Raw genomic sequence first — 13,037 nt, forward strand, 5'->3', positions numbered from 1 at the left:
CTTCTTGTGTAGAATCTTCCGCTCAAAAATGGTTCATTTTTGTGGTATTGCTTTCGAATCATGTTTTCAATAGCTGTGCGGAGCAAATTTAATTACGACGTTCGTTAAAAGCTATTGGGAAAGTTAAACATATTGATGTTTACTGTTGGGCCTGGCATCATATCCCTTTTAATATTCGACACCCCGAAACTGACACCCTGCATGAATGAATATTCGTACCAGCAAACGAATTCAATAGGAGACGACTGTTGGAATGTACTGTTTAAGTACATTTGCATTAATTTCACCCCCACGTTTCATTCTTCGCGTGCTATAATAATGATGAAAATTCTTCCCATTCAACCAAGCACGGAAACGAACGGAAAACCTCGAACGAAGCGAGATCGAAAACGAGAGGAAATGATACCGTTGGCCATAACGAAGGCCTCTGTCACTTGTTTTAATGAGTTTTCTGGAAGCTTTCAATTTTCCGCTCGGCACTTCGAATCCGGAAAGCTGACGAAAAAAAAAACATACAGCCACCCACCCAACCACCGCAAGCACTCAAGTGAGCAATAAAAATGGCCATTTGAAGGCGAAAAACGATCTACCACCGCCACCGATCGTGCGTTTGCTTGTGGGTGGGTGGGGATGCGAAACCTAAGCCTCGCCATTTAATGGTCATTTGTTGCCGGCAGCGAGTGCAGATAAACATCACTCGGGGCACGGGAGTACCTGGATCGATAGTCGCACGATATCGTTAGAGCTTCAATCTGATTCCACCGCGTGGTGGGTTTCGACTTTTAAACCGTGCTATAAAAATTCTAATGAGATTAAATTTTCTGTTTTCCCATTTGTTTCTCGTTTGCGCCACACTGCCAGCAGGAGATAATCATCCCAGGTTGACTTCGCTGTGTGATTACAGCCCACCACCGTGGCACGTGTGCTGGGAAGGCATTAGTGCTTTACGAGCCGAAATAACACTCTTTAAATTACGCCGCAACCTCTCTGCGGCTGTCGAATGGGTCTGATGTGTATGCTCGTATTTTTTTTCCATCTTTTTGATGTCCTTACCGAGTGGTTACCGGCTAGAAAAATAATCACCGCAGAGAAGAAAAAACAAGCAAAGAATAAATCTGCATTCATTTTTTTTTTTTGCTGCATCGCTTTGCCTCTCAATCTCGCTTTGCGCAAGCCAGAAGGATGCTGACACTCTCGGAACGGAAAGGTTGACCGCTTTCGTTAACCTTGCACCTAGCCGCTCGGTCGATGTCGGAGCCCACTAATTTGATATGAAACATGAACGACATCCCTGCGCAGGATGTGTCTCACGGTCGTCTGTTTGAGTTTATGTTAGAACGCCGGGCAGCGCCGGGCGTTCTCTGCTCCCACCGACCGAGCAGTTTATTAGTTTTTGCATAAATAGCTTCATCCGTACCGCAGCCCGGTGTCGGGGGCCAACTGCAGCTGCTACATGACGTTCATCAACGTACCGAACGAATGCCCGGTCCGGCTGGGTTCATTTTTTTTCTTTTGCCCTCCGTATCCGTTCCACCAACAGGCGTGTCTTCTTCCGAGCTTTCGGTTTTGCGTTTCTTTCCGGATCCCGTTCTGGTTTTTGCTGCTCTCGTTGTTTGGTTTGGAAATGGCACGAGATGGCCGGAACATTGCAACCTGGTTTTAGGTGGTCACCGACACTGGCCAACCGACGGTGTTGAATATTGCCGACGGTGCAGGACAAAGTTTTCCGGTATTTGTCTACGTCAATCAGATGAGCGATGAATGTGATCATGATCCATGCGAACGGTTTAACATGCCGACAGGGTGGATTGATGGCACCATGAAACTGTCCGTGTCGGTGGGAAAATTTTGTTGCAAATTGTTATACCGGTTGTTCATGTCGGCTATATTTTCATATGGGAAAGAGAGCCCATCAGTATGAAGCAGTATAGCTGGTTTGTTATGTTACTACGAAAGGGAGTTGCACTCCTGACAATAAAGATTTTCATTTTGCAAACAATTTAAAGTGATCATAAAATTAAACTTTCTTTGAGTCGGTAATAAATTGCGATCTATACGAGTTAGCAACCTTGCATGAAATTGCAAACCATCGTTGATGGTCGTATCAAATGATTGAAATGTATTTCCATCTGATCCACCCACACGCGATCCAGCGAGTTATTCATCTAAATCAAATCCCGATTAAATCGTCCTTTAATCTATCCGGACGACGGCCAGCTGGTACGTGAACTGGGTCAAACACAGGCCAATGACTCGCTGAATAATATATACAACGCTTGCTGCAGCAACCGTTTTCCTTTTCCTTACTCTCTTGCTCTTTCCCACTCACTCTTTGCTCTCTCTCTCTGTTATCTGACTGTCTGCTTCTCTCCTCGTTATGATTGCAACATTTGCTGCCCGAAGATGTATTGAATTAAGCCTTAATTGGAATCGTAATTTACGAGCAGCAAAGCTCGTTCGGCGAGGGTTCGTCCTCGGAGGTGAAATAGTCACGGTCTCCAGTGCATCAGATTGTCTTTTGCGAATGTGCAGGAAGCCTTCCTTCCCGGGTGGGTGTGATTATGGATGATTTACTGGTTTCCCAGGGTGGTGGGACTGCCAGGATGGTAGAAATTTGCTTCTATTTCGTTATTATCATCTCTCATGATTTATGAATGTTTTCAATTATTCTAATAATCACGTAACTTTCCCATTTTCTTGTCTCGTTGCAGGAATTTTGATTAAAATCCTCCCGCAGCCCGCCGGCACGGAGCACCGGGATGCTGATCGTGCACTCAGCATCCTGCGACATTGTGCCACGTTGGAATAGGCTGCTCACAAAATGGCGGCCATCGTTGTGTGCGAAACACAAACGTTACCCCAATGGCTACTATGTCATCAGGGTGGCCTTGGAAAAGTGGTTTATTTTATTCCTGTCATTTTGACGTCTCAAACACAGCAGTCATGGAACGCAAACTAGGGCTTGTCTTTTTGGATCTTTTTTGTATGCATGTTTGTGTGCGGTTGGAAACACAGTTGCGGAGGTCCTCAAACGTGCAGGATTCCTCACCTCCATGTGTCTGACACCTGAAACGCCTCAAACGCGTTGCAAATGGTCCCTAACATGAACTGCAAATATTCACATAAGCTGCCTGTTCATACCTTGTTTACTAGCGCTCGACCTTCTTTACCTTCTGCTCGTGTTTTCGGTCTGTTTGTGGCAATTTTTTATGATGAAAACACAAAACAGAGAAACCCCTTTTCCTTTTTGGAGGTGAAATCAATATTCCAGCACGACCGACCCTTTATGGTGCTTCATTTTTCTTCCCTCCCCAGGGCAAACCCCGAGTGCACGAACCAGTGAGAATCCGTGACGAAAGCTCGAAGCGAATCGAGTTGCTGCGGAAAGTGCTGAAATAAAGAAAACCACCGGTCGACGAACGGAGCAAGGAAGGGCTGCCTGCGGAAACGACGGGAAAGCTCCTTCAGTTCACATGCCCATCGATTCGCACACGTGCCCATTACAGTCGCGCGAAACCACCTTTGAAGGTGCGGTGCAATAAAACAGAACGAAAGCCAAAACCCCCATCCGAGGACACGCCGGGTTCGTTCAAAGGCACAAACAAAAGTTTGTAACAATATTTGATCGGAAGCAGGCGTAAACACGTATCCGAGCCATCCGCCAAGCGCCGGCTGGCAGACATTTTGGCAGTAGTGAAATAAAAATCCACCCTCACACAAGGGGTGTCTAGGGCTGACTTTTCCACTACTCGAGACAGACGCGAGTTTTTATCTCACGCGAGTCAAGTCCACACAGTGGACGAAAAAGCCTCCAAGGCCGGCTTGCGTTTAGCCTCTCGCTTTCACTCCAAACATCACGTCGACGGACTGGGAACCGAATAGCGTTACGACGACACCGAACCGGAATCGGAAACGCGCTGCACACGGCCGTTCGCCATCGCCCGTAAAATGTCGTCCAGATCAAAGGAGAAAGTAACGGCCGCCATTAGGAAGTTCTTCAAAAGCTCCGAGAGCAAGAGCAAAGAAAGCAAGGACAAGGATGGCACCGGCACCCACATGGCCGCGGCGACAGATGCATCCGAGCCGAACCACCTGCACTTGCCGCACGGCCATCACCACCATCCGGCGTCTCATTCGGGACCGTGTGGGAGTGGGAGTGGTGGATCGGCGGTTGGAGGGACAGTGGCGGGAGCCGGACCCAACGGGGGTCCTGGGATGGTGGGGTCCAACAGCAATGGCGGCACTGGCAACAGCAACAGCAATAGCAGCAGCAATAGCAAAGCCACTACCGACAGCCCGATGCGGCGGTTGCGATGGTAAGTTTTCCGCACGAGGCCTTTTTCATCCTGCGGCCTTTTGTTTTCCTTATCAGCTTCTTCGGCGCGTGTGTGTGTGTAGGGGGGGGGAGGTAGTTTTAATTTTCTTTCGGCCGAATAAGATGGTTTCGATAAGTATGTTCATTTTCTCACGTTCTCCTATCTCCTTTCGGGTATGCCTGTGTAGGTTACAGTTTAGTTTAGCTATTTCTTTTAGCTATATATAGTTGCTCGCAATAGCTTACATATTTTTAGGTACCACTTACGTTACGTTTGTTTTAAATATATTTTTGTATGATGAGAGATTAAATCGTGCAAAATGGAACAGTGGAGTTGATTAGAAACGATCGCAGATGTATTAAAATTATGCTCAAGTTTGTTTATGTTTTTTGATGCTGTTGTATTTTTCAGCATAATTTTTTTTTCTATTATATTGAAACATCATTATTTTCACTCTATGTTGTTGCACTTTCCCCATCGCAATATGCGTAGTTGATTATTTATTATATTAAAAAAGGAATATAAAGCAAAATCTCTTTTCAAAGGCAGTGCCCAATCAATGGTTTTGTATACGATTTACGAATATCATCAACTCTGTTGAATCTGTTTGAGTTTATCCATAGTTCGATGAAATTTTTGAGACGAAATCGTTTTAATATTAGTTCTCCATGACTTGTTTAAATCGTCATTAACTATTTCCTTCGTTTGGCTCCGTTTCAGTGTTGTGGCTCCGACCAGCACTGCCATGGTGAACGTTCCTGTTTCGAAACCACTCGACACCACCATCCGTTCGAGGCGGCTGATGAAGGAGCTGAAGGAAATCGAACGGTTACAGCACTCCCGAACGGAACCCTGCTTTACGGTGAGTACTCCGAGTCTTCACAGACCTCCGAAGGCTCGAATTTGGAACAACTCCTAGAACTCCAACGGCTCGCCTTTTCACCCACAGGTCGAGCTGATCAACGACAACCTGTATGAGTGGCACGCGCGGCTCTACCGGATCGATCCCGACTCACCGTTAGCCGAGGACCTGGTCGAGTTGAATATCCCCTTCATCCTGCTGCATCTGGTGTTTCCGGAGAACTTTCCTTTCGCACCACCGTTCATGCGCGTCGTCGAGCCACGGATCGAGAAGGGGTTCGTGATGGAGGGCGGTGCCATCTGCATGGAACTGCTGACGCCCCGTGGTTGGGCGAGTGCCTACACGGTTGAGGCGATCCTGATGCAGTTCGCAGCGAGCTTGGTGAAAGGACAGGGTCGCGTCTCGCGGAAACCAAAAGCCACCAAGGACTTCAGCCGGTAAGCGGGTTTGAACAGGTGGCGTGGAGTTGATGAATCGCTTCTCTCGGGGTCAAACCTGTTGCACGAGTGTTGGTTATTTCTTTTTTGGTACCGACGTGTGTCGATGGGAAAAATTCATGCAGCTTTATTTGAGATGCCTCCAAAGGTTTATCCTACGGCAATGTTACGGACAAAGGTTGATAGTTTTAATACAATCCTGTATCACGACATGAATCTTAAAGACATGACGTAGTTACTGGCTGAGCTTACCAGCAATCATAAAATAGAAGTTGATTTCCACGAAGCAATTCAAGAGAGCATTTAAAGTTTTATCGGAATTTTTCGTTTCCAAGAGCAGAAAAGAATCCTCATTCCTTCAGACGAATCAGAAAACTGAATGAAAACAACACTCAATTTCTTAACGATCGCTCATAAGCATCACTTCCGAACGGGAAGCAAAATGGAGAGCGAACAAACCAAAAAAAAAATGGCGCCAAATTCCGTCCGCTTTGCGCAAAAGCACGGCAAACTTTTAATTGCTTCTTTCTTTGCTCACTTTTCTACTTCCCACAGCCGGACCGCAGAAGAGGCCTTCCGATCGCTGGTGAAAACGCACGAAAAGTACGGCTGGGTGACGCCCGCCCTCAACGACGGCTAGGAGGTGGATTCCGGGGCGTGACATGTGATTTTCATTTATCCCCACGAGAGAGCAGATGCGTCATTTTCATTCGCTTACAAAACCGTTCGTTTTATTTTCCTACATTAAAACCTCCTTTTGAACCACTCCCTGAGCGAGACGATAGGCTCAGTCCTTTTACGAAGCAGGATAAAGATCGAAACACTACTCAACGCAGATGAAACGTTTACTTATGCTATGTGATCTCAAAACGTGGAAATAGATATATTTTTCAACCACCCTTCCGTCTCTAGCTCGTGATAGAACAAGAATGCACTATTGGTATCGGAATTATTTTGAGCGTCAGGTTGTCCTTTTGTCCCTTTATCAAACTGGCGGTAACATTTGTCTATTGTTGCCGTGGTTTACGTGAACGAACTCCGCGCGGATACGCAAAATGGAGCGATTTTCCTGCTTTGTTAGGGAAGATTATAAGAGAGAGAGAGAGAGAGAGAGAGAGATAAAAATATAGATAGAGACAGAGCAAACAAGAATACACGTAGCATGCGCCGATCGAAGCAACCCAAAATCGAGCTGTTCCCTCCTTAAGTAATGTACAAAGCGCGAACCAGCAAAAAGCGAAACATAAAACGCCGTCAGTGAGCTCGCGACACAGATAGGAAATGAATTGTATTTAACTGCGTCCGGAGGTTAGTATCGAAATGTAGGCACGAAAGCACACGCGTCCTTTGAACAAAAAGGCAAAAACCCGTCTCCTCCTTGTTGATGTTGGTGTGTAATAGAGGAAAAGCTTTGCTCCCAAGAATCAGGACGTTGGTATGGACCTGGGCGTCATACGTACGAAAAGGACACCCGGATAGAAGAAAACGCAAACGACAGTGTACTTGTGGAGCAGGTTCACAAAGTATTAGCGCAGTGACAGGCCCTTTTGAAGGTGAAACACAAAACTAACAAACCCCCGTTGCTTGTGATTGAATGAGTTAGTTAAACCCTATGCGTGTTATGCCTGGATGGAACGAGGCGGCTTCGTTTACGAAATTGTTCATCAATTGTATGTGTAAGATTTTTGTAAATAAACGGCATATTTTATTGGTAAGAGATGTACGCAAACCTACAAAACGAGCTCGTGCGGTGTCGGCTGCTCAATTGAGAAAGAAATCGTATAATTCCACAGGCTTTCCATTCGAGTTCCGTTTGAATGTTCTGAATTTACGATCCTCGACGGTTCGATTATGGTGGTATAATGTTAGCATAATTTATTTTTAAAATTGGAACACCAACACGATGACTCTGGCCCAGACCAAAGTGCTCTTTTTCTCATCCCGCTCAAAGGTAATAAGATTTGCCCCGGAAAGCGGATGTTCGGATGAAAGCTAAAGCTAAGGTTCCGCAAGGGTGGAACATAATCCGCTCCCACAGTCACCATATGGAGCTCGGATGGCGGATGGCCAACTGTTCGAAGGGCAATAGATTTTCTCCACCTACCGGATTGCACTTTTTCTTCCATCGTAAGCTTAGCCTACGAGCAGGAAAAAGAAAAAGGACGTACCTGTGGCGGATAGAGCCAGTTATGCTAAAAGCATAAATTTGTCTCCGTCCCGGGCCCTTTCTCGGGACGCTTATTTTCACTTGCTTCCGCGCGCAAGATTCATCCATTTTGCCTATTTAGTTACCACAACGTCGTCGAGGCAATGGGAAATGTGCTCGCACACACACACACACAGTTGGACAAAGAAACGGAGGAAAAAATCGTCGGTAAATCTGGCACAGCAACCAGTGCAGCTCGGTGCGGGGGAAAAGCTCGAATAACGAACCACTCCATCCTCACGATTCACGGTGCAATCGGCACGCCAGGTATACCGAGGGAAAAATATATATATGCCACCATCTACTCTCGGTCCGTCTCTAACTAGCGGCATAATTCAGAGCACAAATGCCGATGGCACATTACATTGGAAAAGCTCGGTTCCGCGGGACCGGAACCGGTTCGTGGGAAACCAGGCACGCTGCACTTGTGGCTGCATCTGCACTGGAAGATGGCATTTAATGAAGGCCTAATTTTCATAAATCCTGTCCTGGTGGTCTCAGGTGCTAAAGGGGTTGGTTCTTCTTTAGCCACCAGACCTGACGCACGTTCTACGTATTCAATGCGGTTCCATTGCCTGGCGCTAGAGCGTAGGAGCAGAATGTACGATTGATGCGCCAGTTCCAACATCACCAGTGCGACGATGACAAGGAAACTCGGCATGTAAGTGCATTGCAGTGGGATACCTTTCCCATGCACACGGTTGTCGAAGCGGTTTATTTTTCATTCGCTAGTACATTGTGCAGGCTTAGAGCTCGAATGCATGTCTTTGAGCAGAGATTTACATGTGCAGATGGTTGAAAGGGGAAAAACAACCAGGCAATCGTACTTCATTCCAGCGCCAGTTTATTAAGAGAAGGAACCATCATAAACCACTCGGTTCAAGCACGAACGATGCACTAGCGTTGCGGTAGGAAATAAACAAGGCCAGAGATCCTTGAAAGGGGAGTAGATTGTGTTTTATTTTTTAGCAGAAGTACACTTCTCACATGCCAGTGATTTCAAATGAGTTTCTTGAAGATTGCATAATAAAAACAACCTTCATTGTTTTCAAATCATTCGTGGGAGAAATAAGAGTACGAGCTATACTCTGTTGACAAAATAAAAACATTTTTTTCATTTCTTTTGTCTCATTTTTTTATAAACTATTAAATAATGATAAAAAAGATCTCAAAAAGATGCAAATAAATCCTTTCATAATCTTAATTTAAAGGTTCCCTTTGCATACATGTTGATGTTGCCCTCAAACAACGAGTAGAGGGAATAATGTTCCTAAGCACCACCTACCAACCTCCAGAGCTCGGTGTTATGTGTTTCTTTCGAATTCTTCTGGAACATCATTAATTATTCCCCATTATCACACCTTCTCCGTGCACGCCGCAACCCCGAATGGCACGGCCCGAAGTTTCGAGCTGAACCACTAATGCCTAATAAGCTCCACGCTCGGAACTAATGCTATTAAATGCTCTGCTACGTTTTCAGCCCATTCCCACCTGCCCGTGTAACATCGGCCACATCTACAAGCTGCGTGCAGTACCGCTTGAATAAATCATGCCACTTGCCGTAACTTGCATTCTGGGGGTAAATTTACAAGTAAAAGCTGCGAAAAAAAAATAGCGGCGATAGCACAATACAACAATGGATCGCTGTAAAACATGCAATTAGATTTAATCAGCCCGTGTCCCCGTGCACCAACTGCACGCAAACAGTTGCCGTTTTTTCTGGGTCTCTCCTTGCAGGGAATCGTAGAACATAGGTTTCCGCATATAAATGGCTTGAATAAACGCCACCGTAATGAGACCGTCGACACACGGCTGAGGAAGGGTCCGAATTTTCTTTAGCACTACTAGCCTACCTGTTGCGAAACGCGGAAAATCGCGCACGTAAGCATCGTGGACAAAGTTTTCCCGGTGCAGTTTTGCGCCCCGTCAGTGCAAATGCAGCCCACAAAAAAAGGTCGTGCAATTGGTTAATTGTCGGAAAATTAATTGGCCACAACCGCAAACCGTGCCAGGTCGTGTTTGGGATTTGTTTGTTTGATACATTAAGCAGTTGTTCCGTGGGTCATGTTCACGATGTTAAAAAATATCCGGGCCTTCGGTGTTAGGTTTTATTCAAGCGATATTTCTTTCATGTCTTAATTCAGACGTCAGGAATATGGCCTCCTACGATTTAGAAACACGATGACAATTATTTGCTAATCAGACACATAACCTCTCTTTTCGGGTTTTAACTAAAACACGACTCCAAATAAATCTTAACATTATAGTTAATTCTGCAACATTTGACAGCTCATCCTGAACACACGCTTGAGAGATTTACGTGAGCGTCCATCAAACTTAAGTACCCACTCGTTGGGTTGGATTTCTTTCATTTTGTTTGATCTTACTTTGCTCTGCCTCTCGGTAGCGCGCTATTTTTAAACGTAAAAAGGATCGTGATGCGATGTCCCATGCCCATGCCCTGACGTTCCCATCCCCCAATTATGACTAATTTTGCCTTTCAAACCCTTTTCTTGTCGGTGCTTCGTCGGTTTCTAAATGCAACTTCTTCATGCATGTTTAATGGTTCGCCCCGGTGAAGCGGAAACAACGGAAGACTCGATAAAACTCGCCCGACGATTCACGCGGTCATCATTTATTATGGCCGGTGCACCTTCACGCTCACGTGGCCGGGGCGCCTCCATCGGGCATAAATAGCCATCCAGGACGTGAAACAAGGCAAAGCAAACAGTTCGGAGGCACACAAATAACAATAATAACGTCATCCCTTTTCAGAGCCTGACACAAACCGGGCACCATTCAGGATGGGTCCAAAGTGCGCTACATTACCCTCCATAAATAATAAAATCGGATGACATTTTTGCGCCACTGGTCTTTGTCCATTCGCGGTGGCGTTTTCTTTTCCTGTTTCACCTTCGAGCCACCTCTTACAGTGTGGGCGTTGGCTTATTTTCATTTTCTTTTTCGTTTTTTTGTTTTACTTACACAAACCCTCACCGTGCTCATTTAGCGTTACCACAGTAGAAGATTAATTACCTTTTCGGTTTAACCGCGATTTTTTTATTACTTTCAATTTTCGGTCAGACCCTGACATTGTTTTCCTCTTCCTCCAGCCCGGTTATAAAAGCCAGCCCAGTAAAGGTATTCCACAGACACCGTTTAGCGTCCGGGAGGTGGAAGTGCTAAATATTTTCCTTCTCGCGGCTTCTCTCAACCGCTAAATTTCCATCACTCATCGCAGTGCTTTTTTTCTGTTCAACACCACGAGAGAATAGTCATTAGCGTTACGGTGCTTTAATTAGCGACAGGCGATCGCTAAAATTCGGAACAACGCATCCCGCGGACGGACGTGTGAGAGAGCCTGCCGACCCTTGACGGTGGAACACACGGTTGTACGCCGTAAGCACTAATGAAAAGAGTCTTAATCGCCATTACCGTTCAGGTTTTGGGACGAAGGACGAGTTCTGGCTGGCACGGTGCATAATTAGTTACACTCTGTCTCTCGTGCTGTGTGGTGGGTAAGTGGTGTTTGATGTAATTTTGCCAGAATGATCTCCTCCGACATTTTGAAGTTAATTGAGAATTTTCCTATTTTTTTCATAAGATAGTCAAATGTTTCTTTTTGTTGAATTTTGTACAGGTATAGTGCATTCTTTTAGTTCAACAGATGATATTGTCTTTTGCCATTTTACGAATGATTTAACGCAAACACTTATATATTTATTTCTTTGCTCTTTACTTGCTCGTGAAAGCAATCACTAAAAGTATTTGTTGTCTTTCAAACAAATCCATTCAATCCAATGTCATAAAATGAAAATACAACAAATGTTAAAAGACTGTAAACAGTAGATTGGATTGTATATAGTTTTTATAATAATCAACCACAAAGCTTTTTGTAAGCCTCACTTTATTTCGTACATTTTGATTCATAACTTAGGAAAAAACCGAAGACGAAACCAAAGTAATCCTTTTTAAAGCTAGGATATATTTCTTGGTAAAAAAACCTCACACGTTTAACAAGTTTTCGCTTCACTCGTTGCAAAACGAACACTTTTCATTGATCTTCAAAACGAGCAGCCATTGAAATAATTGCTACTCACGGACAAAAAACAAACCACACGTGAACGAACAAATGCCACAGATAGAACATGAGCAGTAACACTTTCCAAAATGAAATGGAACGCCGAAATCGATGCATTCCTGATAGAATTCCCCCGTGAGGAGCCATGCAGATACGGCCCGGTTATGGGTGAAATTTCGCGCATCGTATCATCGCCATCGAAACGACGTGCCATCGAAACAGAAATATCAAGCTGATATGCCTGTCGGCATGCAGCTGGTGAACATGAAAATATAAAAAAAGCACAATTGCTGCCATACAAAAAAAACGGCGCCCTCCAAACAAATCAGACCCATTTTGAAATAGTTCATGGTAAATGTGTAGCACATCCGATGGAAATGCCACATAGCGTGGGCTTTCCGGGCACTCTCGTTCTGTCTCCTCTGCTGCTCATAATGTTCAGTTTTATCCCCCATCATAGCGAATGCATTGAAATGCAACGCATTTTATTTTCCACCAATGTGCCCGTCTCGCTTTGCGTTTCGCGCGCACCTGGCTGACGGCGACATTTATGGACACTTTTATTTGCAAAGTATTCAGAAAATTTTTCATTTTCCTCCTTCCATGCGCCTCATTTTTTTCCATACCAACCGTGGTGGTAGCGCACGCCATTTTGAATGCACATAACCATTGTATCTGTCTGCACCACAAGCAATCGCGATTGTCAGCACCCGATCGCGGCACACACCAACCATGGCTTGCGTTGATACTTTGATGTTGTTTTAACGTGCCAATGATGAGCTGGACTGTTTTATCGGTGGCGACGGAGCATCCAAGCAAGCATAAAAATTGACGGCTCCCCGTGCGTGCATATCAATGTTCTCGAATGCTGCCGGAATGATAATTGTTCACGTCGTTATATTTTTAACGCCTCCGGTGGCACTTTTTGCGCCTTATTCCGTTGTTTTCGCATCGTTGCCAGAGTGAGTGAAGTGACGCAACTATTGAACGAGTTTGGTCATTGAATAAATTATATTTCGTTTAGGATCAAAATATTTTTATATTTATCGCGTGCAACTTCAATGAATAACGCGCGATAACACAACTGAGCAAACAAAAGAAAAATCATGTGATCACTATGCAAGAAAATAAAACA

General features: G+C 45.0%; 1 protein-coding gene across 1 annotated transcript; it reads left to right on the forward strand.

The window, feature by feature from the left end:
* The first annotated feature begins 3,909 nt into the window (after positions 1-3,909).
* Positions 3,910-7,345, forward strand: LOC128723284 (ubiquitin-conjugating enzyme E2Q-like protein 1). The gene is made up of 4 exons (XM_053817008.1): positions 3,910-4,316; positions 5,037-5,178; positions 5,266-5,615; positions 6,171-7,345. The coding sequence occupies exons 1-4, from the start codon at positions 3,949-3,951 to the stop codon at positions 6,253-6,255; spliced, it is 945 nt and encodes a 314-aa protein (XP_053672983.1). The 5' UTR covers positions 3,910-3,948; the 3' UTR covers positions 6,256-7,345.
* The last annotated feature ends 5,692 nt before the right edge of the window (positions 7,346-13,037 follow it).

This window comes from Anopheles nili, chromosome 3, assembly GCF_943737925.1.
Source record: "Anopheles nili chromosome 3, idAnoNiliSN_F5_01, whole genome shotgun sequence".
NCBI classification, from domain to species: domain Eukaryota; kingdom Metazoa; phylum Arthropoda; class Insecta; order Diptera; family Culicidae; genus Anopheles; species Anopheles nili.